The sequence below is a fragment of the Mytilus edulis genome, chromosome 3 (genome assembly GCF_963676685.1).
Source record: "Mytilus edulis chromosome 3, xbMytEdul2.2, whole genome shotgun sequence".
Taxonomy (NCBI): domain Eukaryota; kingdom Metazoa; phylum Mollusca; class Bivalvia; order Mytilida; family Mytilidae; genus Mytilus; species Mytilus edulis.
The window spans coordinates 23334782-23362751 of NC_092346.1; the positions used below are offsets into that span (position 1 = coordinate 23334782).

A 27970-nucleotide genomic window follows, 5' to 3' on the forward strand; every position below is an offset into this window, starting at 1 on the left:
ACAAAATAAAATTAAATCCTGTACATACTAAATATTCTAGAAAACAATGGTGAATATTTGACATTTTTATTACCAGAATTTCTTTCAGCCCTGATTAAGAGTTTTATCATAAAATCCTCCTTTTGAAACAAACAACTAGAAAAAAAACAAGGAAGCAGATGGATTCATGACAAAATTGTGTTTTGGTGATAGTGATGTGTTTGTACATCTTAATTTACTAAACAGTCTTGCTTCTTACAATTATCTCTATCTATAATGAACTTGGCCCAGTAGTTTCAGTGGAAAATGTTAATAAAAAAATTTACAAATTTTATGAAAATTGTTAAAAATTTACTTAGGGGGTCAATTGACCATTTCGGTCAAGTTGAATTATTTGTAAATCTTACTTTGCTGAACATTATTGCTGTTTACAGTTTATCTCTATCTATAATAATATTCAAGATAACGAAAAACAGCATAATTTCCTTAAAATTACCGATTCAGGGGCTGCAACCCAACAACGGGTTGTCCGATTCATCTGAAAATTTCAGAGCAGATAGATTTTGACCTGATAAACAATTTTACCCCATGTCAGATTTGCTCTAAATGCTTTGGTTTTTGAGTTATAAGCCAAAAACTGCATTTTACCCCTATGTTCTATTTTAGCCTTGGCGGCCATCTTGATTGGTTGGCCGGGTCACTGGACACATTTTTTAAACTAGATAACCCAAAGATGATTGTGGCCAAGTTTGGAATAATTTGGCCCAGTAGTTTCAGAGGAGAAGATTTTTGTAAAAGATAACTAAGATTTACGAAAAATGGTTAAAAATTGACTTTAAAGGGCCATAACTCCTAAAGGGGTATGACCATTTCGGTCTTGTTGACTTATTTGTAGATCTTACTTTGCTGAACATTATTTCTGTTTACAGTTAATCTCTATCTATAATAATATTCAAGATAATAACCAAAATTTCAGGGCAGATAGATCTTGACCTGATAAACAATTTTACCCCCATGCCAGATTTGCTCTAAATGCTTTGGTTTTTGAGGTAAAAGCCAAAAACTGCATTTTACCCCTATGTTCTATTTTTAGCCATGGCGGCCATCTTGGTTGGTTGGCCAGGTCACGCCACACATTTTTAAACTAGATACCCCAATGTTGATTGTGGCCAAGTTTGGTTTAATTTGGCCCAGTAGTTTCAGAGGAGAAGATTTTTGTAAAAGTTAACGACGCAGGACGCCGGACGCAAAGTGATGGGAAAAGCTCACTTGGCCCTTTGGGCCATGTGAGCTAAAAATAAGAGCAGGATTGATATGATATTTTGAAACATTGATGAGCATTACTATAATGTAGGCTGTGGCATCCTTATATCACTTTTTATTCCCACTCAAGTCTAAAATAACAAATTAACTAATATAAAAAACAGGCTGTTATCTATATTTTTAAAATAATTTTGATTGATGACCTTGTTATTTAACGTGTTTTCTTCTATAACCCTATAAAAAAACCCAGCTAGTATCAATGATCAGCTATATGCATTGCTAACCCTACATTCACTTTTATGATGAAAAGCAGTGTCACTAGTGGCCATGCAAATTATTTATGCAGATGTTACTTCCATTTCTCATTTTAAAATTAAAACTAAGGTTAGCAAATAATGACTAATTTTAGGAATAAATACTATACAGAAGAGTTACAAAGAAAAGTCAATTTCCTATTAACATGATAAGTCAATATTATTCCATTTTCAATTACATAGATATAGGAAGATGTGGTGTGAGTGCCATATAAATACATGTATAGTACAAAAAAGAAACCAGTTGTGAGTTGATCAGTTTGTAGGTAAATTCAAACTGCAATCTGGTAAAATATTCAAGCAATCCTCTAGGATAAGCACTGTGAAATACCCCTTATGAAAATTGGCACGCTATAATATACCCTGTAAACTTAATAAATCTATGAATCTATTACTCTGAAGCTTTAACAACCAGGGCCGTAACTAGCCTCTTTTAATAGTGAGGCAAAATATATCCGCCGAGCGGAGCAAGGCGAAAAATTTTGGGCGAGGGGTCTGGGGGCCGCTTAAGGCTCCCAGAAGCTCTGAGAAAAATAACGCAAAATCGTGCATTCTGAGCATTTCCCAGACTCTTTCTTGCATTGAAACGGCATAATTAATTTTTAGATATTTTTTTCGACAATCAGGTCTCAAAGCAAAAACAAAGATTAATTGTAATTTAAGACTTTTAGGTATTAAAGACAACATTAAAAGACCGATTTGTAGGATAAAGCAAAAATCGTAATTCTCATAATTATTAATACCGTATCCGTCTGTCTGTTCTTGTCTTGTATTGTGATTAGACTTTGGTGATTTTTTATGACTAGATTTAAATATAGTGACATTGCAGTATTACACTTTAAGTACTAGTACTGCTTAAGTCCACACTAGGGAACATCTTCGCCTTGTTTTACCATCTTTTACGGTATTAATGATTCTTTAAAAGTATTGTTGAAGACCATTCGGCAACTATCAAGATGAAGAACAGGAACACAAACTTTGACCATTGATCATTTGTATTTTTTCTACGCATTGACTTTGTGAGTGATTATGTTCCCATACTCCTTTATTATCTGTTAAAGGGTCTCAACACTACTTAACGAAGTTTAACCTTTCAATGTAAAAGGTCATACATGGCCGAATGTTTTTTTTCTTCAAATTATTTGATACCGGGAAATGTGACCTTACTTTAATTCAAACCATGTCAGCTATCTAGTTTTATTTACAATAAAACAAACTGTTTTGTATTTTTCGATATCAATTTCAATTATCCATGCAGAAAGGACATTTTTTTTTGTGTCCACTGAGTAGCATCGCATGTTTTTAAAATATATTTCTCGCACAATTCCGCACATCAGTGGACATGCAACATTGCAAAACCAAGTTTACAATTGAAAATCAACCCTCAGACTATAGTCATAAAGTAGTCCAATAAATGAACAAAAGACAAACCCGGAACACAGAAGTACAAACAATAGACCATCAACTCTGAAAACTAAAAGGAAAATGAAAACATGGATATGAAAAACATCCAGGGGATACACCAGAGAGTGAAGAGAACTTGTTTCTTGCAAGACACTTTCCGTGAAAATAATTTGATATAAAAACAACCTTTTGTTTCATTTTGTTTTGTTTTTTTAAATTTTTTACATGAGGCATTTGCCTCATTTGCCTCAATGTAAATACGGCCCTGACAACAATGTTATTATTTAATGCAATCCCTGTACATGTAATGGTGGGCTATTGCTAGCAAACTTAAAATATAGGATTAATTATTTCACAATTCCTCCTCTGTCACACTTATAAAATCTTCACTTATTACTGAATGTAAAGAAATTAGTAGGTCTATATAAATTACAATATTTATGTTCATCTCTCTTACCTGGTCTTCTTGTATTGCTGTTTCTTCATCAATTTCACTGAAAAGTATAACTTGAGAATTAGTAGAGTTTCAATTATCAATACTGATAGCTATATAAGTTTAAGGTGCAACTATTCCTACCAATCAATGACATTTCTAATTCAGTTAGAATTCTTTAAGTTTTGGCTTGTGTTTTTACATTAAGTTTAACAGTTTATTTCTTATTCTAAATATACACGAAAAAACTGTTTCATAAAGGATCAATTCAAAAGAAATCCATCAAAAATTTCATTAAATTAGAGGAATCATTCAACTCTATGTAACGTCTACTACTAGTGAGTATGTACCATGAAGAAGTCCAATGTATCACTCTAAAACTATAAAGCTTCAAAATTAGGTGGCATTTAATCATATCCACTCTTCAATTTTATATGAAAAATAGTGTTGTCAATTCATACAGGTTGCCTAACCTGTTACTCAAATTATCGTTCGACCGAATAACCGGTTAACCAGTAGTTTGCGTTGATGTTTGAAGGCCTTATCTATAGTACCCTTCAAATGTAGTAAAAAGTATGATGCATTGAAGTTTGTCCTTTGGCATTAGGCCAGGGTTTTTTAATTTGTTGGTTTTCGGATCCGCTGACCCTATTTTGCCGATTTGCAGAATAAAAATAAAATTGACTTTTCATGCTTTTTTATTCCCGCCGACCCTAAACAATACATTATCCCACAAAAATAAATATATATTCTTTTTTTATGAAATGAAGTGCATTAAACACTAACAGAATTGATAACACTTTCTGTTATGAAAAAATAAAACTTCCAATTTACTTATCTAAACATTCGTAAGGGTTCCACGGAACCCAGTGTCTCGCCTGATGAACCCGATATCCTCGTTTTTTTCCAGTGGACGATTTTATTAACGTTGTTGACAAGTGTGTTGAAACTTATTTTCGTACGACGTTTTTGCAATTTTTTCTTTATCTGTTTTCATGCTTGAACTTGAAGATCATCATTCACTAAGTTTCCTGAAATTGATTAAGAGCTGCGCGGATCTGTTTTTTTTTTTTTTTTGTGAAATGATGATTAATTTCGTAATTTAATAAAGTTTAAAAGCTTTGGTTGAACAGTTTATGAGTTTAAGCACAGGCACTGTTTGGCAGCTGTCTGCCCAGCCATGTGCCCGCAAAACATCCCCAAATTAATAACTGATTTGGAAATCCAGTGATTTTTTATGTCCTCCTACTTGGTAAATAGAGCATTCAAAAGATTTCATCTAGAATTTAACCTGTTAAAAGCTGTTAACTATCACTTTTCTATTAGTACTTACTGTGTGACATTAGCCTTTTCTATTAGTACTTACTGTGTGACATTAGCCTTTTCAGTGAATATTCTTAGCAAGTACTCTCCCTTGTTATGAGGTTCAAATGTGGATGGTATGATACAGTAAGTTCCAGGTTGTAACATGTGACGCCCACACACTTCTCTTAGGTTAATGAATGATGGAGATTTAGCCACTGAAGCATTATACTTGAAAAAGTCTACATCTAATGGTCCACAATCAGGATCTTTTAGCTACAAATAACAAAATAAACATGAGCTCATGATACACCTACATATATAGTACTTTTTTTTCAAAAAAAAATGCTAGCTTTTAAAATCATCAAAGTATTCCAATATCCCCACCACCAGTCCTGTTTTGCCATTTCTTATTATAACAGAGAAGTCCCTGTTTTTGCCATCTTTTTCTTATAAAAGAGTAATCCTTTTTTTGCCATCTCTTCTTATAACATTGAAGTCCCTGTTTTTGCCATCTTTTTTTTATGACAGAGTAGTCCCTAATTTTGCCACATCTTATAACAGAATAGTTCCCTTTTTTGCAATTTCTTCTTACAACAGAGAAGTCCTGTTTTGTCATCCCATCTCATAACAGAGATGTCCCTGTTTTTGCCATATATCAAATAACAGAGAAGTCCCTGTTTTTGCCTTTTCTTCTTATAACAGAGTAGTCCTGTTTTTGTCATCCCTTCTCATAACAGAGTGTATCCTGTTTTTGTCATAAGTAATCTCCTTTTATTATAAGTTGTTGCTTCACCTTTTGTAAAAATAAATTTCCCATTTCCTATCAGGGAATACCTACTTCCATATTTTTCCTTTTAACAAGAGTTGCCTATCTTTTTTTTCTTTTAGTCTTCTACCCTTTTGTTACAAGTCATCTCACGTTCTACCAAGAGTAAATTTTTTTGAGATGAGCAATCTTCCCTTTTATAAACAGTTTTTCTACAGTTATCTTTACAATTGTCTTGAGTTGCCACATTTAATAAATCCCCTTTATTCCGGGAAATGCCTCACAATTTTGCCATGAGTTATCTGCTTCTACCAAGTCATCTTCCATTTCTCCATAATTTGCCTAACTATTGTGGTCTGTAATTTTTTTCTTTACTTAAAATTGTATCCCCCCTATTTTTTCATTATCTTGCCTTTTACCATGTTATCTTTCCTTCCCATTTTTCATGAGTTATCTCCAATTTTCTGAAATCAATGTCCTTGTCTCAAAGTCTTCTTTTAAGGAAGTCTATTTTACATAAATTGACGTCATTGTTGGTGTACCAGGGTTCAATTCCCTGCCTACGCTTATATTATGTAGCTGGTTGTGAAAGTGGGTAGATTGCCTAGTGGCCCAGCACCAACAATTATTGAAATTTTTGTTTTTCATTAAGGTATGGTCATAATATCAATTCAAATTTCCAATGGACTTTGCAACCATAATTACCAATTTAAATACATCATAGAAAATGACATACATAATCATGGCTAAAATTAAATTACATTCATCAGCATTTTTAAAATACTTAAATAGTAACTTCTAAAAATAAATTGACAGTAATCACCTCAAGACAATACAACATTTCTTTATACATAATTTAAAAGCAGTGAAAAAAGAGTTAATTCAAACACAACATTGCTTTCAAATTATGTTTTGTACTTAAGTAGATGTCCATTAACCAGGAAACCCTTGTTTTTTCCCCTTTTTTGCCCCTAATTCCTAAACAGTTTGATCCATAACACCCAAAGCCAATTCTTATCATCCTTTTGTGATATGGAAACTTGTAGTATAATTTCAGAGAGATCCTTATACCATTCCACAAGTTATTGTCTGGAAACATGAAAAATGCTTATTTGAGCCCCTTTTTGGCCCACAATTCCTAAACTATTGGGACCATAACCCCCAACATCAATCCAAACCTTCCTTTTGTGTTCAAAAACTTTGTGTTTAATTTTCATAGCTGTCTGTTCACTTATACTAAATTTATTGTCCAGAAACCAAATGTCTTCAAAAGACAATGTGATACCAAAATATGACTGCAAATTTTTTTTTATCTATAATAATATTCAAGATAATAACCAAAAACAGCAAAATTTCCTTAAAATTACCAATTCAGGGGCAGCAACCCAACAACAGGTTGTCCGATTCATCTGAAAATTTCAGGGCAGATAAATTTTGACCTGATGAACAATTTTCCCCATGTCAGATTTGCTCTAATTGCTTTGGTTTTTGAGTTATAAGCCAAAAACTGCATTTTACCCCCATGTTCTATTTTTAGCCATGGTGGCCATCTTGGTTGGTTGACCGGGTCACTGGACACATTTTTAAAACTAGATACCCCAATGATGATTGTGGCCATGTTTGGTTTAATTTGGCCCAGTAGTTTCAGAGGAGAAGATTTTTCTAAAAGATGACTAAGATTTACGAAAAATGGTTAAAAATTGACTATAAAGGGCAATAACTCCTAAAGGGGTCATGTTGACTTATTTGTAAATCTTACTTTGCTGAACATTATTGCTGTTTACAGTTTATCTTTATCTATAATAATATTCAAGATAATAACCAAAAACAGCAAAATTTCCTTAAAATTACATATTCAGGGGCAGCAACCCAACAACGGATTGTCTTATTCATCTGAAAATTTCAGGGCAGATAGATTTTGACCTGATAAACAATTTTACCCCCATGTCAGATTTGCTCAAAATGCTTTGGTTTTTGAGTTATAAGCCAAAAACTGCATTTTACCCCTATGTTCTATTTTAAGCCATGGCGGCCATCTTGGTTTGTAGGCAGGGCACGCCACACAATTTTTAAACTAGATACCCCAATGATGATTGTGGCCAAGTTTGGTTTAATTTGGCCCAGAAGTTTCAGAGGAGAAGATTTTTGTAAAAGTTAACGACGACGGACAACGACGACGACGCCGGACGCAAAGTGATGGGAAAAGCTCACTTGGCCCTTCGGGCCAGATGAGCTAAAAATGGCATAATTTCCTTAAAATTACCAATTTAGGGGCAGCAACCCAACATTGGATTCTCTGATTCATCTGAAAATTTCAGGGCAGATAGATCTTTACCTGATGAATAATTTAACCCAATGTCAGATTTGCTCAAAATGCTTTGGTTTCAAAGATATAAGCCAAAAACTGCATTTTACCCCTATGTTCTATTTTTAGCCATGGCGGCCATCTTGGTTGGTAGGGGTCACGCCATACATTTTTTAACCTAGATACCCCAATGATGATTGTGGCCAAGTTTGGTTTAATTTGGCCCAGCAGTTTCAGAGAAGAAGATTTTTGTAAAAGTTAACGACGACGGTTGACGACGACGCCGGACGCAAAGTGATGGGAAAAGCTCACTTGGCCTCACTTGGCCAGATGAGCTAAAAATGGCAAAATTTCCTTAAAATTACCAATTTAGGGGCAGCAACCCAACAACAGATTCTCTGATTCGTCTGAAAATTTCAGGGCAGATAGATCTTCACCTGATGAATAATTTAACCCAATGCCAGATTTGCTCTAAATGCTTTGGTTTCAGAGATATAAGCCAAAATCTACATTTTACCACTATGTTCTATTTTTAGCCATGGCAGCCATCTTGGTTGGTTGGCTGGGTCACCTGACACATTTTTTAAACTAGATACCTCAATGATGATTTAGCCAAGTTTTTTTAATTTGGCCCAGTAGTTTCAGAGGAGAAGATTTTTGTAAAAGTTAACAATGACGGATGACAACGGACGACAACAATGACGGACACAAAGTGATGAGAAAAGCTCACTTGGCGCTTTAGGCCAGGTAATCTAAAATTCACATTTATGGAAATAAATTTATGTAGATTTTATTTTGCTGATAATTTTTGCTTTTTTTCCATCTATCCTGTATACTTTTTGACTAAAGGTGAAAAATTGAAAAAATCAATTAGTCAGGAGAAAGATTTAAAAAAAACCTTGTATGTTGACTTATAGAGATGACAAATATTTTATTGTCTACCTTGTAGATTACATATCCAATGGTCAACATATCAAGTCCCTCTTTTCTTTTCTTTCTTCGGTCTTTCTGTAATACACCAACCAGTATAGTACAAAGGTCATCCTCATCCTCGTCTGGGTCAGTAACTGTTACCCTGTATTGGGGATTTGTGAAGAATGTTTCTGTGAAAAGAATATTTTTTCTATAAAAATGTTGTATTTAAGGAAAACCCAATGCTACCCTCTGACCGTTAGAAACAATAAGGGTAATTCCAACCCTGACCTTTTCAAAACTCCATGAAGATTGACAAATTCATATGACAATATCATAGTTTGTTTACTGTGTAAAATACTGTTAATTCAGAAATTATAGCGAGGTTTTCAGAAAAATGTAAAATGTCTTCGGGTCAGATAATGATAACTTGCCTTCTAAAATCCAATGCATATAACTTTATGCTGCTTTTCCTAAAATCGCAAATATTTATCTTGCTTTTTTTGTCCATTCTTCAAAAATACTTTCAGAATTTACAATTTTTTTCACTGTCAGAAGTAAGTGCCATTGGCATGAATTAATTCTCAAACAAATTTATTTATTTTTGTGTTATAAAAAACTGTGTTGTTCAAATTTGAATTGTCAGAGTCCACAATTTTTGGTTATAAAAAGCTTATATAATGTACAGTAGTTAAATTGCAGCTGTCATAATGTAAACAAATTAGATTTCATTAGGCTTAATACTTTGTGGCAACTGGCAACTTTATGTGCAACAAGACAGTTTTACAACATTTTGTTGAGGCAAACTTAAGTTAGAAAACAGAAACAAATATTTCAGCTATTTTTCCATTTGTAAAGGTGCATAAATCTTGAACGGTAAAAGTGAAACAACAAAATTCAAACTTGATCTGAAGTATTAAAACCAATCAATCATAGATATCTAATGCCATGTATTAGCAACAAGGCAACATGAAAAAGGGATTCAAATTAGCAGTGGTCTGTGACAGATGAGACAAAAAAGATCTTTCTATGAGTAAACTATGTAAATGTTGACCTGCCCCAGGTGACTATAGCATTGCATATCTTTCTTTATTACATTGGTTGCAATGAATTACATTGATTTCCCAGTTAAATAAAAACCAATAATTTCACTCTTTGACGTCATAGAACAATAGGCGTTGTCAAGACGTCGATAACTGCGCATCAAAACAAATTGTGAATGCGTAGAAAAAAGATATAGTTCCTTACATGTTTTACATTAATTTCTTTAAAAGTCATTTGCCAATGTAATAAAAAGAATAACTAATTAAAGAATTCAAATATCGAAAAATATTCAACTCATGACAAAACAACACTGATAATTAACTCATGCGCTACGCGCATTCGTGAATTAATGTGTTGTTCAGTCATTCGTTGAATATTTTTCTCTATTTGAATACTTCGATTAATTTTTCTATAAATAATATGCTGCACATACTACAGCAACAATTTCTTACGGAGATAATTCCTACATCCACCAGCATTAACATTGGGAATCCATTCTCCTACTTCAGATGTTGCTTCCCATCTTTTTTTTCCTATTTTCACTAATTCATCATCATCTAAACTGTCTGGACCAAGATTACAAATCTCTAACTTCTGGAAATTGGACTGCCAGTCACCAAATGTCATCCTATGTATGATAAAATATATAACCTTAATATCACATGAATTTTAATATAAGAGTGCTTTGGAAAATCTGTAAGTTCCATATGAATAAGCCTGCAGAAAAAAATAAACAGATGATGCCCCTGCTTGCATACAACATAATAACAAGAGGCTGTCACAACGACAGCAAACCGGATTCATTAACATTTATTTGTGTCTTGGCAATATCACAAAAACCATAACTGATGAACAGTGAAAGTGAAAATCGTTAATATCAAATTTGACCTTCATTTTGCCATCAGTACCAACATATTAAAATTTGAAAAGCTTAGGTTGAATGGTAAATTAATAAATGCAACAACATGAATGGAAACACCATTTTTCGATCTTTCAAGAACCATAACTCCTGAACGGTAAAAGTAGTAATCAACATTATTAAATTTGACCTCCATTTTGTCATCAGTAACAACATATAAAAATTTTAAAAGCTTTGGTTGAATAGTTCACAAGTAAATGCACAGACATGACTGGAAACACCATTTTTCAATCTTTCAAGAACCATAACTCCGGAACAGTAAAAGACGTAATCACTATTATTGAACTTGACCTCCATTTTGTCATCAGTAACAACATATTAAAATTTGAAAAGCTTTGGTGGAACAGTTCTAGTAAATGCACAGACACGACTGGAAACACCATTTTTCAATCTTTCAAGAACCATAACTCCTGAACGGTAAAAGTCAAAATTGTCATTATTGAACTTGACCTCCATTTTGTCATCAGTAACAACATATTAAAATTTGAAAAGCTTTGGTAGAGCAGTTCATGAGTAAATGCACGGACACGACTGGAAACACCATTTTTCAATCTTTCAAGAACCATAACTCCTGAACGGTAAAAGTCAAAACCGTCATTATTGAACTGGACCTTCATTTTGTTGTCAGTAACATAATATTAAAATTTTAAAAGCTTTGGTTGAACGGTTCATGAGTAAATGCACAGACAACATTTGGTTGCCGCCCGCTCAACCGCCAGACATCCCCAAATCAATAACCAACATTTTTGTCACAAAAATCTGGTTAAAAACATAACTCAAGAAAAGTAAAAGTGACGCTAACCAAATTCATACTGAGTTTTGTGGTAATAAGCATTGTGTATAAGTTTCATAATATTTGGTTGATGCAAACTTAATTCAGAGAATAGAAACAAAAATTTAGCAATTTGTTTCATTTGTAAAGGGGCATAACTTTTAATGGTAAAAGTGTCACAACCAAAAACCAAACTTGATCTGTGTTTTGTGGTTATAAGCATTGTGCATGAGTTTCATTAAATTTGGTTGAGGCAAAATAAAATTAGAGAAAGAAAACCAATTTCGGGATGTACGACTAGACATATGGACAAGAGTAAAACTCCCCTACAGCTGGGGCATAAAAAGCACATATCGAAAGAACAGTGCTCCAATGCATAGATACAACCAGATGCTCCGCAGGGCGTAGCTTTATACGACCGCAGAGGTTGAACCCTGAACGGTTGGGGCAAGTATGGACACAACATTCAAGCTGGATTCAGCTCTAAATTTGGATTGTGATTAAATAGTTGACACAGCATAGGTTTCTGACACAGAATGAATGTGTTCTAATGAACTTAGAATTTTTGTTTTCTCTTAGAGCAATTCACTATGCTGTTGAATATTAATCCTCTCAAAACAAGAATGTGTCCTCAGTACACGAATGCCCCACTCGCACTATCATTTTCCATGTTCAGTGGACCGTGAAATTGGGGTAAAAACTCTAATTTGGCATTAAAATTAGAAAGATCATATCATAGGGGACATGTGTACTAAGTTTGAAGTCGATTGGACTTAAACTTCATCAAAAACTACCTTGACCAAAAACTTTAACCTGAAGCGGGACAGACGGACGGACGAACGGACGGACGCACAGACCAGAAAACATAATGCCCCTCTACTATCGTAGGTGGGGCATAAAAATGTTTGAAGAAATTTTCTTATTTATTTATGAAATTTCAAATGAGAAAAATTGAACCCAATTTTTTTAATCACATCCCCCTTTCCCTTATTCCAAAACTAATCTCAATTAAAATTTCTAATGGAGTTTGCAACAATAACTACTCATTTAAATACATCATAAAATATTAAGATGTAAAAAAAACTGCTTGTTATCACTGAATGTTATTTATTATAATTTATCAGTTGGTAGTAAAAAGTGAATATACATTGTATATTGTATATAACAAAGATTTAAGTTGATTCTGGACAAAGAAAGATAACTCCAATTAAAAAAAATCTTGCTATTGCACAATATTTTGCAATTAGATATTTCTTGCTTACTATTCTGGACAAAGAAAGATAACTCTAATTAAAAAAAAATTTGCTATTTCACAATATTGTGCAATTAGATATTTCTTGCCATTGCGCAATACTGTGCAATTGAAAAGACTTGCTATTGCACAATACTTAATATAATAATTTTAGATCCTGATTTGGACCAACTTGAAAACTGGGCCCATAATAAAAAATCTAAGTACATTTTTGGATTCAGCATATCAAAGAACCCCAAGATTTCAATTTTTGTTGAAATCAGACTAAGTTTAATTTTGGACCCTTTGGACTTTAGTGTAGACCAATTTGAAAACAGGACCAAAATGAAGAATCTACATACACAGTTAGATTTGGTATATCAAAGAACCCCATTTATTCAATTTTTGATGAAATCAAACAAAGTTTAATTTTGGACCCCGATTTGGACCAACTTGAAAACTGGGCCAATAATCAAGAATCTAAGTACATTTTTAGATTCAGCATATCAAGGAACCTAACTGATTCATTTTTTGTCAAAATCAAACTAACTTCCTTTTGTGGTCATAAACCTTGTGTTAAAATTTCATAGATTTCCATTCACTTTTACTAAAGTTAGAGTGCGAAAACTAAAAGTATTCGGACGCCGGACGACGACGACGACGACGACGCCGACGCCAACGTGATAGCAATATACGACGAAAAATTTTTCAAATTTTGCGGTCGTATAAAAACAATTTCAAACAAGAAGTAATTGTAACAGGATGCTGTTACGAAGTCTCCCAAACAAAGCTCCCATAACTTGCCATTTATATGGTCCCATGTTCATTTGATTTGATTTTTTGTCCAATACAAGAATATATATGGCTTACGGGTGGGGATCTCCACCATTTACAAGTATTCAAACAGGAGGGGGTGGTGGTGACTACCAGGGACTTTACCTACATTTCATTTGTTTTGTTTTATTGTCCCATACAAGAATACATGTGGTTTAGGGGTGGGGATGTTGACCGTTTACAAGTTTTCAAACAACAGGGGGTGGGGTGACTCCCTCGGGACTTCCCTTTTATTTCATTTCATTTGTTTTATTGTCCTCTACAAGAATATATATGGTTTAGGGGTGGGGATCTGGACCATTTACAAGATAATAGCACATTCTCAAATTGAATGGGGTGGGGGGCAACCCCCAGGAACTTCCATTTAATTTCATTTGATTAGTTTTATTGTCTAATGCAAGAATAGATATGGTTTAGGGGTGGGGATGTTGACCGTTTACAAGTTTTCAAACAAGAGGGCGTGGGGTGAGCCCCTAGGGACATCACTTTCATTTCATTTCATTTGTTTTATTGTCCCCTACAAGAATATATATGGTTTAGGGGTGGGGATCTGGACCGTTTACAAGAAAATAGCACATTCTCAAATTGAAGGTTGTGGGGATGACCCCCCGGGGACTTCCCTTTAATTTCTTTTAATTTGTTTAATTGTCCGATTGAAGAATATATATGGTTTAGGGGTGGGGATCTGGACCGTTTACAAGATAATAGTACATTCTCAAATTGAACGGGGTGGGGATGACCCCCAGGGACTTCCCTTTAATTTCATTTGATTTGTTTTATCGTCCCATTCAAGTATATATATGGTTTAGGGGTGGGGATCTGGACAGTTTACAAGATAAAAGCACATTCTCAAATTGAAGGGGGTGTGGATGACCCCCCAGGGACTCCCCCTATATTTCATGTGATTTGTTTTATTGTCCTATAATCATTTCTGAAGACTGCATGTATCTATCACTTACAGTTTTCAAGTTATATTCATTTGAAAATTTTTGAAAATAAAATCCCATAGGGTTCTATAGTAAACCCCTCCCTCCTTTCTAACCCCCAAAATAACCCTTAACAGACCCAAATGCACAAACGAAAGATTGATGGCTCACCTAGACATGTTAGTCTAACATATTGTAAAATCCTAAGTAAATCTGACAAGCCGTTTAGGAGAACCGCTGCGGACAAGTTCATTTTTAAAGTGGCGGAAGAAGAAGAAGAGGAAGAGGAAGAGGAAGAGGAAGAATAATAAAAACTAGAATTGCCATTGCAAGCAATAGCGGATGTCACCCTTCCCCCTATTGCCACTAAGTGGCAGCCATTTCAAACTAGCATTTCCATATTTTTGAAATTTTTGGTGTAGTTTCCATGGCAACATAGCAGTTCCAAAATGTGCCAAAATCATCCAAAACCAGTATATAGTGGGCACCTTCATTGTATTAAAATCTAAAGATTTTAAGCTTAAGCATTCTCAAATAATTCAAGGAACTCCAAAATTATATTTTTTCACCATTTTTCCGTTTCCATGGTGATGGCAGCCATTTTTTAGTTCCAAAGTTTCACAGACTTTGGGGAGTCAGGGTTCCTTGTTATAGTGCACCATCATTCGGATTGGTACTTTTGGCTCTGAGAAAGCGGGCGAACAAAATTAGGTGGAAGTATAATAATAATAACTAGATTTGCCATTGCAAGCAATAGCGGATGGCACCCTTCCCCCATTGCCAGGTGAACGGCAGCCATTTTGAGCATTTCAAAGTCGGAAAATCACATGATGACATGCCAGTTGTCATTACAGTAAAGATTTAGACAATTTAGAGTATTTTGAAAATTTTGGATTTTTTGCTGTTTCCATGGTAACGGTGGCCATTTTGAAAATTCCAAAATTATATTTCAACTCTGCACATGCCAGTGAACATTTCTGTAAAGTTTCATTAAGTTTGGTGCATTTTCATTTTTTTGTAGTTTCCATGGTAACAGTATCCATTTTGAAAATTTAACAGACAGATTCCACTTTGACTCATTACATGTTACCTCCCCATAAAGTTTTTATGGGTTTAATATCATATTCTTTAAGAAAAATCAGGTTTAATGTTTTTCCCATAGGGCCAATGTTAAACTTTCGCCCTGTTTCCATGACAATGATGGCCATTTTGGAATTTCTTAATATAGTCGGTACATCAGGGCATACCAAGGAACATTTCCATAACGTTTCATCCAGTTGGGTCTTACAATGAAAGATTTGAAATTTTGATTTTTTTTACATTTTTTTAGTTTCCATGGTAACGGTAGCCATCATGCACATGCCAAAGTCCACTGCACAACTTATCATGGTGGTCCATATTCTAGTAGAGTTTAACCAACATTGGTCCATTGGATTCTGAGAAATAAGCTGGACAAAATCGGTGGAAGAAAAATAATAAGAAAAAAAAAAGAAACGTAGAATAACAATACGTCACCCCAACTCCGTTGAGGGTGCCATAATAATACAGAAAAAGAAACAGAGGAAAAGCAATATGTCACCCGACATTGCCGATCGGGTGACATAATAATAAGAACTGACCAAAAACAATAAGTCTCCAAACTTTGTTTGGGAGACTTAATAAATGAGAAATTGAACAATGTTTAAACACAAGCTAGTTTTTCTTTGATATTAATAGATAGCTTTTCAACTGCTTTGGCTCTTGATGTGCATACATGTACTTCTGTCTCCATTTTGTAGATACTTTTGCCAGTGAGAACATACCTATAAATATCTCCCAATAAAACCAACGAGTATATAATTCCTCAGTAAATACTTAATGTGAAATTATACTCTATTTAATTTAAAATCTACTAGCACTGCCTCAATGCAATGCAAAGGAAATCATATCCAGATCCAAACTAAGCATTAGATCTGAGTTTTTAGAAAATTCATCCCTCATGTTCATACCAGAATTCACCATCATCCTCTTGAGTTAATCCAATTTCTTCTTTATCAGAATCTGTTATATACTTCCATCTCTCTGACCTGAAATGATAGGTGAAATGGTCAAGGTCAAGTAAAACATGTTTGGTTGAAATATCGTGGGACATAGGAAAGGGTTAAAATAGATTTTGAGTAAAAAAGTCACAAGAGTACACACACTGAAATGTCTATGTCTCACATCGCAAAAGTTACAGCTGACCTTGATTCTTAACACAAAAACTTTTTTGTTGAAAATGCATCAGGTTCACTTTAAACATATATTTTAAACATTTAAACAACTTGTTTAAACCACCAATACCAGTTCATGTCACTCCCTCAGTAACAAATTAACTCCTTTTTACAAATGGAACAAAGTTTTAAGAATGCTTACTCATCACTAAAGGCTCCTTTCCATTCACTTTCATTACCCCAAGGGTTTCTGCATCGTACCATTGGCAGCTTACCACTCCTTCCTGGGGTCTGTATTTCAACCTTTAACAAATAACACAAAAAGTTACCTACAATCTTTATCAAATGCAAGTCAAAAATATTGTCTGGCCCAATAGTGGCCTTCATCTGTTTTCTGCTCTTTTGTCTCTTTGAAATATTCCCCATTTCCATTCTCAACATTAATATATTTAAGCAAAGCAGTATTTTAACTGGACTTAAATAAAAGACCCATAGTAAGCTTACTTACATACCCTTTGACCCAACTTTCTAACAGGCAACTGTTAAAGCAGTACAACAGTAAAGTTTACTGTCTCAGGAGAGGCTTTACTCAAGTAAATTATGTTAGTAAACAAGCTGATCGAAGGGGTTGATGACAAAAGATGGACCCATATCATAGATACATGTTATTAACATTCAAATGAGTACATTCTAAATAAATTGCTTCGCTGAGTGCAGCTGGATAAGACTGCAGATGTCCAACTCTGAAAAGTTCGGGCCAAAATGGACACAATATTCACGCTTGATACAGGTTGCACTTTGTAAATACAGCTGTTTCTCAAAACACGCCTCTTTTGGGGAGAACTTTAATATTCATAGAAAATTAATTTTGTTTACATAGTGGTTCCCAGAAATGCTCTCTGTGTTCCATCTCACAGAGACATAACTTGGCAATGTTACCAGTAAATAAACATGTGCATATTGTTTACATTGAAATCTGTGGTAACCTTTCATTCAAGGTAGGGGTAGTTAAGAAAATTAGTGTTAGTTTGAACTCTGACAAGTTCAGGGCATATAAACGTTGAAAATATGCCGCACAGCCCTATATTTTGACCTTTGAAAATAATTGTAGTGCATATGAACATTCAATTCTAGGATAAGATTTTTTCAAAACTTCATAGTAAAAGTGGTACAGTTTTAGCCGTAAAATGAGTTCCTATGGGATATTGCATTGTCAATATTTACAGAAATGCAACAACCTATATAGGGTGAAAAAGGGGAACATACAGAATTTAACCAAATTTGCTTGATTTCACAGATTTTAAAGAAATTAATTCAAATATGAAGTTTTATAAATATTTAATAAAGATTGATAGAATCCTGGGCCTTAAATATGATGACTCAGTATAAATTCACAGTTTACAGTATGCATAGTTTACATAAAGTCCTGGATACAAAATTAATTCATAATGTTTGCATATTTGTAAGTTAAATTGTTAAGAAGTGCTTATATTGACTCTTCGCAGTCATTGAAACTCATAGATCCTTCCTGAATATTATTTATGGGGTGTTTGTGCCCTTTCTATAACCCATAAAGTAAGCCTCAACACCTAAATCTGTTTTTTGTCACCACAGCATAATAAATACAAGCTAGAACCAGATGCTCCGCAGGGCGTAGCTTTATACGACCGCAGAGGTTGAACCCTGAACGGTTGGGGCAAGTATGGACACAACATTCAAGCTGGATTCAGCTCTAAATTTGGATTGTGATTAAATAGTTGACACAGCATAGGTTTCTGACACAGAATGAATGTGTTCTAATGAACTTAAAATTTGTGTTTTCTCTTAGAGCAATTCACTATGCTGTTGAATATTAATCCTCTCAAAAAAATGTTTGAAGAAATTTTCTTTTTTATTTATGAAATTTCAAATGAGAAAAATTGAACCCAATTTTTTTAATCACATCCCCCTTTCCCTTATTCCAAAACTAATCTCAATTAAAATTTCTAATGGAGTTTGCAACAATAACTACTTATTTAAATACATCATAAAATATTAAGATGTAAAAAAACTGCTTGTTATCACTGAATGGTAAAGATTATTTTAATTTATCAGTTGGTAGTAAAAAGTGAATATACATTGTATATTGTATATAACAAAGATTTAAGTTGATTCTGGACAAAGAAAGATAACTCCAATTAAAAAAAATCTTGCTTTTGCACAATATTTTGCAATTAGATATTTCTTGCTTACTATTCTGGACAAAGAAAGATAACTCTAATTAAAAAAAATTTGCTATTTCACAATATTGTGCAATTAGATATTTCTTGCCATTGCACAATACTGTGCAATTGAAAAGACTTGCTATTGCACAATACTTAATATAATAATTTTAGATCCTGATTTGGACCAACTTGAAAACTGGGCCCATAATAAAAAATCTAAGTACATTTTTGGATTCAGCATATCAAAGAACCCCAAGATTTCAATTTTTGTTAAAATCAGACTAAGTTTAATTTTGGACCCTTTGGACTTGAGTGTAGACCAATTTGAAAACAGGACCAAAAATGAAGAATCTACATACACAGTTAGATTTGGTATATCAAAGAACCCCATTTATTCAATTTTTGATGAAATCAAACAAAGTTTAATTTTGGACCCCGATTTGGACCAACTTGAAAACTGGGCCAATAATCAAGAATCTAAGTACATTTTTAGATTCAGCATATCAAAGAACCTAACTGATTCATTTTTTGTCAAAATCAAACTAAGTTTAATTTTGGACCCTTTGAAAACAGGACCAAAAGTTAAGAATCTACATACACAGTCATGACAGTTAGATTCGGCATATGGAAGAACCCCAATTATTCAATTTTGATGAAATCAAACAAAGTTTAATTTTGGACCCTTTGGGCCCCTTATTCTGTTGGGACCAAAACTCCCAAAATCAATACCAAATATATTTATGTGCGTTTCGCGTATGATTTTTGAAGTATGTAATTTTTCTATTGTGTTTTCACAATAGTTGTAAACCGGTTTTGGCGGTCAGTATATAATGAAAGTTTGCACGAGATTTAACTATCGAGGTTTGGGCAGTGACCATTATCGTACGTTTCCTTTGTATTGAAGTTTAATTTCGTTATGTCTGACATCGAGCCTGATAAACTACTTGATATGGAAGATGTAGAGATGCCGGGTCAAGCTGCTTCTGATGAAATTACAAATGCCGATTTGTTGTCGCTGATGAAAACTTATTTTACCAGAAAGTTGACGGGAATCGAGAGAAATTTTGCAGATACCACACATGATCTTGCACGAAAGGTACAGAAATCTGAGAGTTCTTTCAAGTTCAAGGGTAACAAAGTGCAGTTTGATTTAAATTCGGATTTGTTAGACAATATTGATATTGCTGTAGACTGTATAGAGCACCGGAGATATGACAAGGCCGTTAAAGTGTTGAAAGAATCTGGTCAATCTTTGAAGAAAAGGAATAAGCTGATTCGTATAGCTGATAAATCTGAAGGTGGGTGGAAAACTGTGGACGAGTATTTGTCGGATGACGTGGCTAGTGACTCAGAGGATGAGAAGCGCATTAGGGCGGCTGATGGCAGAGCAGTGAAGAAATTGAAAACCGTGAAGCAGGATAAGCGTCAAAACATAAAGAAAAGACCCGCGGAATCTGCTGGTGGTCCGTCTAGTATTGCTCACAGTGGTAATAATGGTGGTTTTTCACAGCAACAGCCCTTTCTTGTCGCGGGGGCCGCCGCCCCCATTACATCTCGTCGGAACAGAACTAGGGACATCTGTTACAACTGTGGTCTGTATGGACATTGGGCAAAAGACTGTAAAAAAGGGGGAAATTCAGCAGCTTCCAGAGGAGCACCAAACTGAGAGATCTCCAGATATTTTTAAGGTACAGAATGTAGACAATTTTGACTCTTTTTATGATTATGAATCTGGTACCTCTTGTATTAACGTTAAAAATAGACTGAAAAATTCTTTAGATTTTTGGAAAAATATTAATGCTTCAAAGTTTATTTTAGATTTAATTGAGAATGGTTATAAAATACCTTTAATTAACGAACCAGAGAGCGTTTTGCTAAGAAATAATAAATCTGCTTTAGAACATAAAGATTTTGTAGAAAAGGCAGTTCAGGAATTAATTGATGCTAGCTTGATAGAAGAGGTATCGAACAGACTGCATGTTGTTAACCCGTTAACTGTATCGATTAATTCATCAGGTAAAGGTCGTCTAATTTTAGACTTGAGACACGTAAACAAACAAGTTGTTTATAGTAAGATAAAGTTTGAGGACTGGAAAACTGCCAGTCAGTTTTTGACAAGCGATTGTTTTGGATTTGCTTTTGATTTAAAAGCAGGATATCATCACATAAACATTTTCCCCAATCATCAGAAATATTTGGGCTTTTCTTGGAAGTTTGGTGAAACGGTAAAATATTTTGTTTTTACAGTTTTACCGTTTGGCCTCTGTTCAGCGGGGTACGTATTCACTAAAGTTGTAAGACCTTTAATTGCTCACTGGCGCAAAGACGGTATCAAAATTACAGTGTATTTAGATGATGGTTTATGTTTAGCGGAGACTGAAAAGCTATGCTGTGAACAATCTGTGAGGGTCAAAAACGATTTGATATTGTCAGGTTTTGTTCCAAACAAGGACAAGTGTATATGGACACCTGTTCAAACTTTAGTTTGGCTTGGTTTCACTTGGAATTTGAAAAATTCTTTGATGGAGTTGCCGTTAATTAAAATAGAAAATTTTATCAATTTGATTGATGTAATTCTGTCTAAAGTTTTTAAAGTTAAAATTAGGTTATTGGCTAAATTATGTGGAAAAATAATTTCCTTTTCACCAGCTATTGGAAATGTTACTCAAATTATGACCAGGTGTATTTTTTCTGTTATAAATTTAAGACAAGACTGGGATCAGTACGTTGATTTGAGACAACACTCAGATAGTATTCAAGAAATTATGTTTTGGAAGCAAAATATTCACTGTTTGAAGCCAGTACCGTTATTACGGAATAATTCTGAATTTAATGTTTTCACTGATGCTAGTGATATAGGTGCAGGAGGTTATTTGCAAGGTACTGATTATATTGCACACAGACAGTGGTCTGTCACAGAGGCAACAAAAAGCTCCACTTGGAGAGAAATCAAAGCAATTGAATTAACATTAGATAGTTTTGCGAAAGTATTAGAACACAGTTCAGTTACTTTTTTCACAGATAATCAAAATGCTGTTAGTATTATTAAGAAAGGAAGCAAATTACCACACTTGCAAGGTTTAGCTTTATCAATTTTTAATACTTGTGTGTCGTGCAATATTTCATTATATGCACAGTGGATTCCTAGAGAGGAAAACGAAAAGGCTGATGCTTTGAGTAGAATAATTGACATTGATGATTGGGGCATATCTTTTGAATTTTTCGATTTTTTGAATAGCATCTGGGACCATTCACTGTTGATAGGTTTGCTAACATGCATAATACAAAGCTGACTAGGTTTAATTCGAAATATTGGAATCCTACAACATCAGCGATAGATGCATTCACTTGCAACTGGCATGGCGAGAACAACTGGTTAGTTCCGCCAGTTAGTCTAGTTAGTAACTGTATTAACCATTTAGTTTCTTGTGGAGCAGAGGGTACACTTGTTGTTCCTAAATGGCAGTCTGCTGCATTTTGGCCTTTGATTTTTAAACAGAACTCAGAATACGCTTGTTATGTTGTTGATGTTTTAGAATTTCATGAAGCGGAAAGAATTTTTGTTGCTGGTAACAATTTAAACTCTTTGTTTGCTAATGGCCAATTTCACGGGAAAATATTAGCTGTACGCTTAAATGCTTCGGTTGTGTAATATGTATATTTATTTTACAGATTTATATTACCACTGGGTATTGCATTTTGCTATGGTGTTACTGTATACACGCATTGGACTGCCTTTTTTGGTCACTGGACCCTCATCTTATTGGTCGCTGGACTATTGTTATAGATTGCATTGTTTTACCAAGTCACTGGACTATAGTATGGATATAGTTTCAAGGTACTGTATTTTATATTTATAACTTTATATTGTGTATATATTTTGCAGACAATATTTTCGGTTGGATTTTGGTCACAGAACGAACAGATTAAACATCCTGAACTTAAAGCATTGTTTAATAGTTTATCTTCAACCATTCTTGATGCTCGTGCAAAATCTACAGTAGAAAAATATGCTGGATATTTTAAAAGATTCGTTAAATGGACTGAAAAATACTCTGAAATTAAATGTGTATTACCCTGTCAAGAATTATATGTAGGTCTATATTTACAAAATTTAATTCAATCAGCTAATCATTATAGCGCTATAGAATCCGCTTTTTATGGAATTAAATGGGCACATAATCTTGCTGGGGTAGCTAATCCATGTGATTCTGAAATGGTTAGATTGATCGTAGAAGCATCAAGAAGAAAATTGAACAGACCTATAGAGAAAAAGAGTCCAGTTACTTCTGATATTATGATCAAATTATTTTCGAAGTACAATTCAATTGGTCGTTCTCTAAAAGATTTACGCCTATTAACAATGTGTGCACTATCTTATACCGGATTTTTAAGGTATCAAGAACTTTGTAGTATAAAAGCAAAGCACATTTCAGTTTGTAATCAATATATAGACATTTTTATTGAGAAGAGTAAAACAGACTGTTACAGGAAAGGCAGACATGTATTGATATCAAAGCTTGACACTCCACAATGTCCATGTACAATATTAGACTGTTATTTAAAAGAAGCAAATATTGATTTGTCTTCAGATATGTATATTTTTAGACCTTTGTCATTTTTAAAGAAATCAAACAATTTTGTTCTAAGGAAGAAAAACGATAGTTTGTCGTATACCAGAGCGAGAGAATTGATAAAATGTGCATTATCAGAGATTGGTTGTAACGCTAAAGATTTTGGTCTGCATAGTTTTAGATCGGGTGGTGCAACAGCTGCCGCTCAAAACAATATTTCCGATAGATTATTTAAAATACATGGTCGGTGGAAATCCGATCAAGCTAAAGATGGCTATGTATTAGAAAGTTTACAGAAGCGTTTGTCAGTATCTCAAAATCTTGGTATATAATATGTACTTAACATCAAGTTTGCTTTCTTTGTGCGTCGAGATGGTCATTGCGCCTAACAGTACCTAAATATGTATTTAGTTTTCTATTATGCCTTTATCGTATAAAGGTACATATCTGAATGTGCTCAGATATGTATGCTTTACAAAAATCTAGAGAGATTTAGCACATAAATACTTTATGTTCGTTTGAACACAGTGAATTTAGAACATAAATATATTTATGTGCGTTTCGCGTATGATTTTTGAAGTATGTAATTTTTCTATTGTGTTTTCACAATAGTTGTAAACCGGTTTTGGCGGTCAGTATATAATGAAAGTTTGCACGAGATTTAACTATCGAGGTTTGGGCAGTGACCATTATCGTACGTTTCCTTTGTATTGAAGTTTAATTTTCATTAAGAATTCTGTTTTTTTAATGTATTGAAGTTGTATGTAAAGAATTAATGTGTTTTGTATATATTTTGTAGATGTTTGATTGCTGTCTTTTACCGGTATTGTTGATTGTGTGATGTTTATAAACCGGGATTTGTTTTCGTAGATGCATGGTAGCTGTATTCAAAACATGAACTGTTAATGTTGTTTGATATTAGAATATTGTGATCTCTGGATCTATAGTTATTAAAATTGAGATGGTCATTGCGCCTAACAGTACCTAAATATGTATTTAGTTTTCTATTATGCCTTTATCGTATAAAGGTACATATCTGAATGTGCTCAGATATGTATGCTTTACAAAAATCTAGAGAGATTTAGCACATAAATACTTTATGTTCGTTTGAACACAGTGAATTTAGAACATAACCTTCCTTTTATGGTCATAAACCTTGTGTTTAAATTTCATAGATTTCTATTTACTTATACTAACGTTATGGTGCGAAAACCAAGAAAAATGCTTATTTGGGTCCCTTTTTGGCCCCTAATTCCTAAACTGTTGGGACCTTAACTCCCAAAATCAATACCAACCTTCCTTTTGTAGTCATTAACATTGTGTTTAAATTTCATTGATTTCTATTTACTTAAACTAAAGTTATTGTGTGAAAACCAAGAATAATGCTTATTTGGGCCCTTTTTTGGCCCCTTATTCCTAAACTGTTGAAACCAAAACTCCCCAAATCAATCCCAACCGTTCTTTTGTGGTCATAAACCTTGTGTCAAAATTTCATAGATTTCTATTAACTTAAACTAAAGTTATAGTGCGAAAACCAAGAAAATGCTTATTTGGGCCCTTTTTGGCCCCTAATTCCTAAAATGTTGGGACCAAAACTCCCAAAATCAATACCAACCTTCCTTTTGTGGTCATAAACCTTGTGTTAAAATTTCATAGATTTCCATTCACTTTTACTAAAGTTAGAGTGTGAAAACTAAAAGTATTCGGACGACGACGACGACGACGACGCCAACGTGATAGCAATATACGACGAAAAATTTTTCAAATTTTGCGTCGTATAAAAACTAAATATTTTAACAAAACTTACAATAGTGTGTTCTATCCTGATTAAATATTCCAAATTGCTAGAAACAGCAGAATGATTTAGGAAATTTGAGGCCCCAGGGGCGAAAAACATAGAAAATTGCCTACCCTCTGGGTCATAAAACAAATAATTTAATTTGTAAATGCTATGATTTTATGATTTTAAAGTTCTTGATATAGAAAACAATAACTATGCTTGGTAGTAATGCAAAAATCAGATGTTAACAGTCATCTCTATAACATTTTAAGTGAATTTACATCTCAGACTGGTTTCTGCATACATACAACTATTGCAAATATGGCTTTGTTTGAACACTTCTAGTATATATGTAACACTCCCAAACGTGTCCTGTCCCTCAAACGTGTCCGATTCCCCCAAACGTGTCTATTCTCCCTAAACGTGTCCGTAATATCCAATATTCCCCAAACGTGTCTGATTTTATAACCCCCAAACGTGTCCGAAAATTGTTATTCGCCAAAACGTGTCCACTATTAAGGGCATACGATACAGTTTTGAACCTGTATTTACAAGTTGATGAAAATTTGCATATAGGCTACTCAAGGAGGTTATATAGTCTAATATAACCTCCTTGAGGCTACTTTTTACCAGATTAAATCAAATATGTAATAAAAAATATATCTTCATGTGCTACTTTTTGAGTAAAATGAGGTCGAAATTTTGTATATTTGCTCAAAATTCAGATTTGTGTCCGTATTTTCTTTTTCGAAAGAAAGACATAACTTTTTTGTTTTGTTTTGGCTTCGCCTCACCCGATATGAATTTTATTGACCCGATAAATTCTCGTATTAGGACAATTGAACACTGTGTAACTAATATTACCTTCCCTGTAACTGTATCGTATGCCCTTAACGTCAGAACGTCTCAAGTCTTTTAGCGCTAATACATGAATAAAATCAATAACTTTTACGGCAATTCTATAATGGGGGACACAGTTGATGAAGTGGTCATTTATTAGTATTAGTTGGTTCAATGCCGGTTGTTATTGCAAATTTAATCTGTAACATATAAATCGACTTTTGACTGAAATTGCTTATAGTCCAGTTGCAAGTATTATGCTCGTTTAGAGCGCACAAACATGTACAACAATTCTAGTTCAGTTGAATTAAGCGTTTACCATAGGATAACACCCAATTAAATTCAAATACAATATATTCAGGTTAAACTATGCCTATATATATTGTTTAAAGATATAAATCTTATTTACAAAGCTTGTATTAACAATTACACAAACAAAGCAAGCAAGCCAAACAAAGTTTTACTTTGCAAGCATTAGGAAATCAGCTGTAATCCGCGAATACTGCACGGTAGGATTTTAAGAGAATTGACTTCCCTTTTTTTTCAACAGTTCTGATATTTTAAAAGATATTCAAATCATAAACTGGTTATCAGGTATTTTAATAAATTTTAGATTTCCAGCATCACTACTAAAGTGAAGACATACAAACAAGAGTCATAAGTCCAGTGACAAATATTTCATGAATTATTTGAACGATATCATATTAACAATAAATACTTTACATAACTTTTATTATCATACCGGGGATTTAGGAACGGGCCTAAATTTGTTTACGATTATTCGTGATAAACATTCGTTAAACTTAAAAATAAAGACCGATTTTTTTTTATAACTTCACTAAGAAACTATTTGATTCTCTCAAACTGTTAGTAAGGTTTTATATTATGAACTTTTAGTTTCGAGCATCACTTAAATACACGCAAACAAGAGAAACTACGTCCAGTGGCAAATATTTCATGCATGGACAGGACGACAACATACTTTGGATAAGTTATATAATGAGATGCGGAAGAATATTTGCCGGAACTCTTGAATTGTACCTTAATTATTCCGGGAATTTGGGATTAGGCCTAAATGAATTGTGCACAGTTATTAAAAATTTACACTTTACGGTTAATAGGAATCTACACTAATCGTAACTCGAAATTAAATTATATTTTTTTTGGAGCAGAAAAGGACAGTTTTATTTTTACGGAATATCAGTATTTTATCTTTTAGTTCCCTTTATATTATAGGACAAGTTTGGGGGAGTGGGCACGTTTGGGTGTTTATTAAAAAATGGACACGTTTAGGCTTTAAACAATACAAATGACACGCCGCGTTTCACGCCCTTTGTACAACTAGACGTGTTTTGCAGTTCAGTGACGTCGATGTGGACATGTTTGGGAGTATCGGACACGTTTGGGGGGAAGGACACGTTTCTGAGTGTTACATATATATTAGCTAAATTGTGTCAGATATATGGTAACAGATGATACTGTTGTGATAAGAATTCTAAATTGACCATTTGAGGCAGGAAATGTGTACTTTAATTGATAAATAGGCATACAGTAAGACGTGGACTGGAGACAGAGGCTGGATTGGATACTTTACATAATCTTGAATGTTGTAATGATTGACTGCTAAACATTACATTGATAGTATTCTGATTTGCTTTCAATATGTTATCAAAACAGTTTTAAACAGGTTTTAGGCATTTTTTTATCAGAAAATATGCAAATAGGGTAAGCTGGCAATAATTAAAATCTTGTTTTCAAATTCTTTAAAAAATTGAAACAGGGGAGGGGGTATAAAATGTACAGTAAAGAAAAACTTAGAGTATACACAGTGATTTCTTTAAGGCTATAATTCTGATAAATGAGTATTAATGTGAGAAAAACTGATTTTAGAGAGTTTTCTATTTGAATAAATGTTTGTATAGGTTTCACTTTGTAAATACAGATGTTTCTCAAAACACGCCTCTTTTGGGGAG

The 27970-nt window shown here is 33.8% G+C and overlaps 1 protein-coding gene across 10 annotated transcripts in view; it reads right to left on the reverse strand.

The window, feature by feature from the left end:
* The window catches only part of LOC139514227 (calpain-9-like), a 102928-nt gene that overhangs the window by 42809 nt on the left and 32149 nt on the right, over positions 1-27970 (reverse strand). For all 10 annotated transcript variants that reach the window (XM_071303088.1, XM_071303089.1, XM_071303085.1 and 7 more), the window contains 6 exons: positions 16802-16902; positions 16396-16473; positions 10178-10353; positions 8712-8872; positions 4760-4971; positions 3418-3454 (listed from right to left, as the gene is read on the reverse strand). In XM_071303088.1, coding sequence (XP_071159189.1) covers positions 3418-3454; positions 4760-4971; positions 8712-8872; positions 10178-10353; positions 16396-16473; positions 16802-16902 — 765 coding nt within the window. The remainder of the gene's footprint in view (positions 1-3417; positions 3455-4759; positions 4972-8711; positions 8873-10177; positions 10354-16395; positions 16474-16801; positions 16903-27970) is intronic.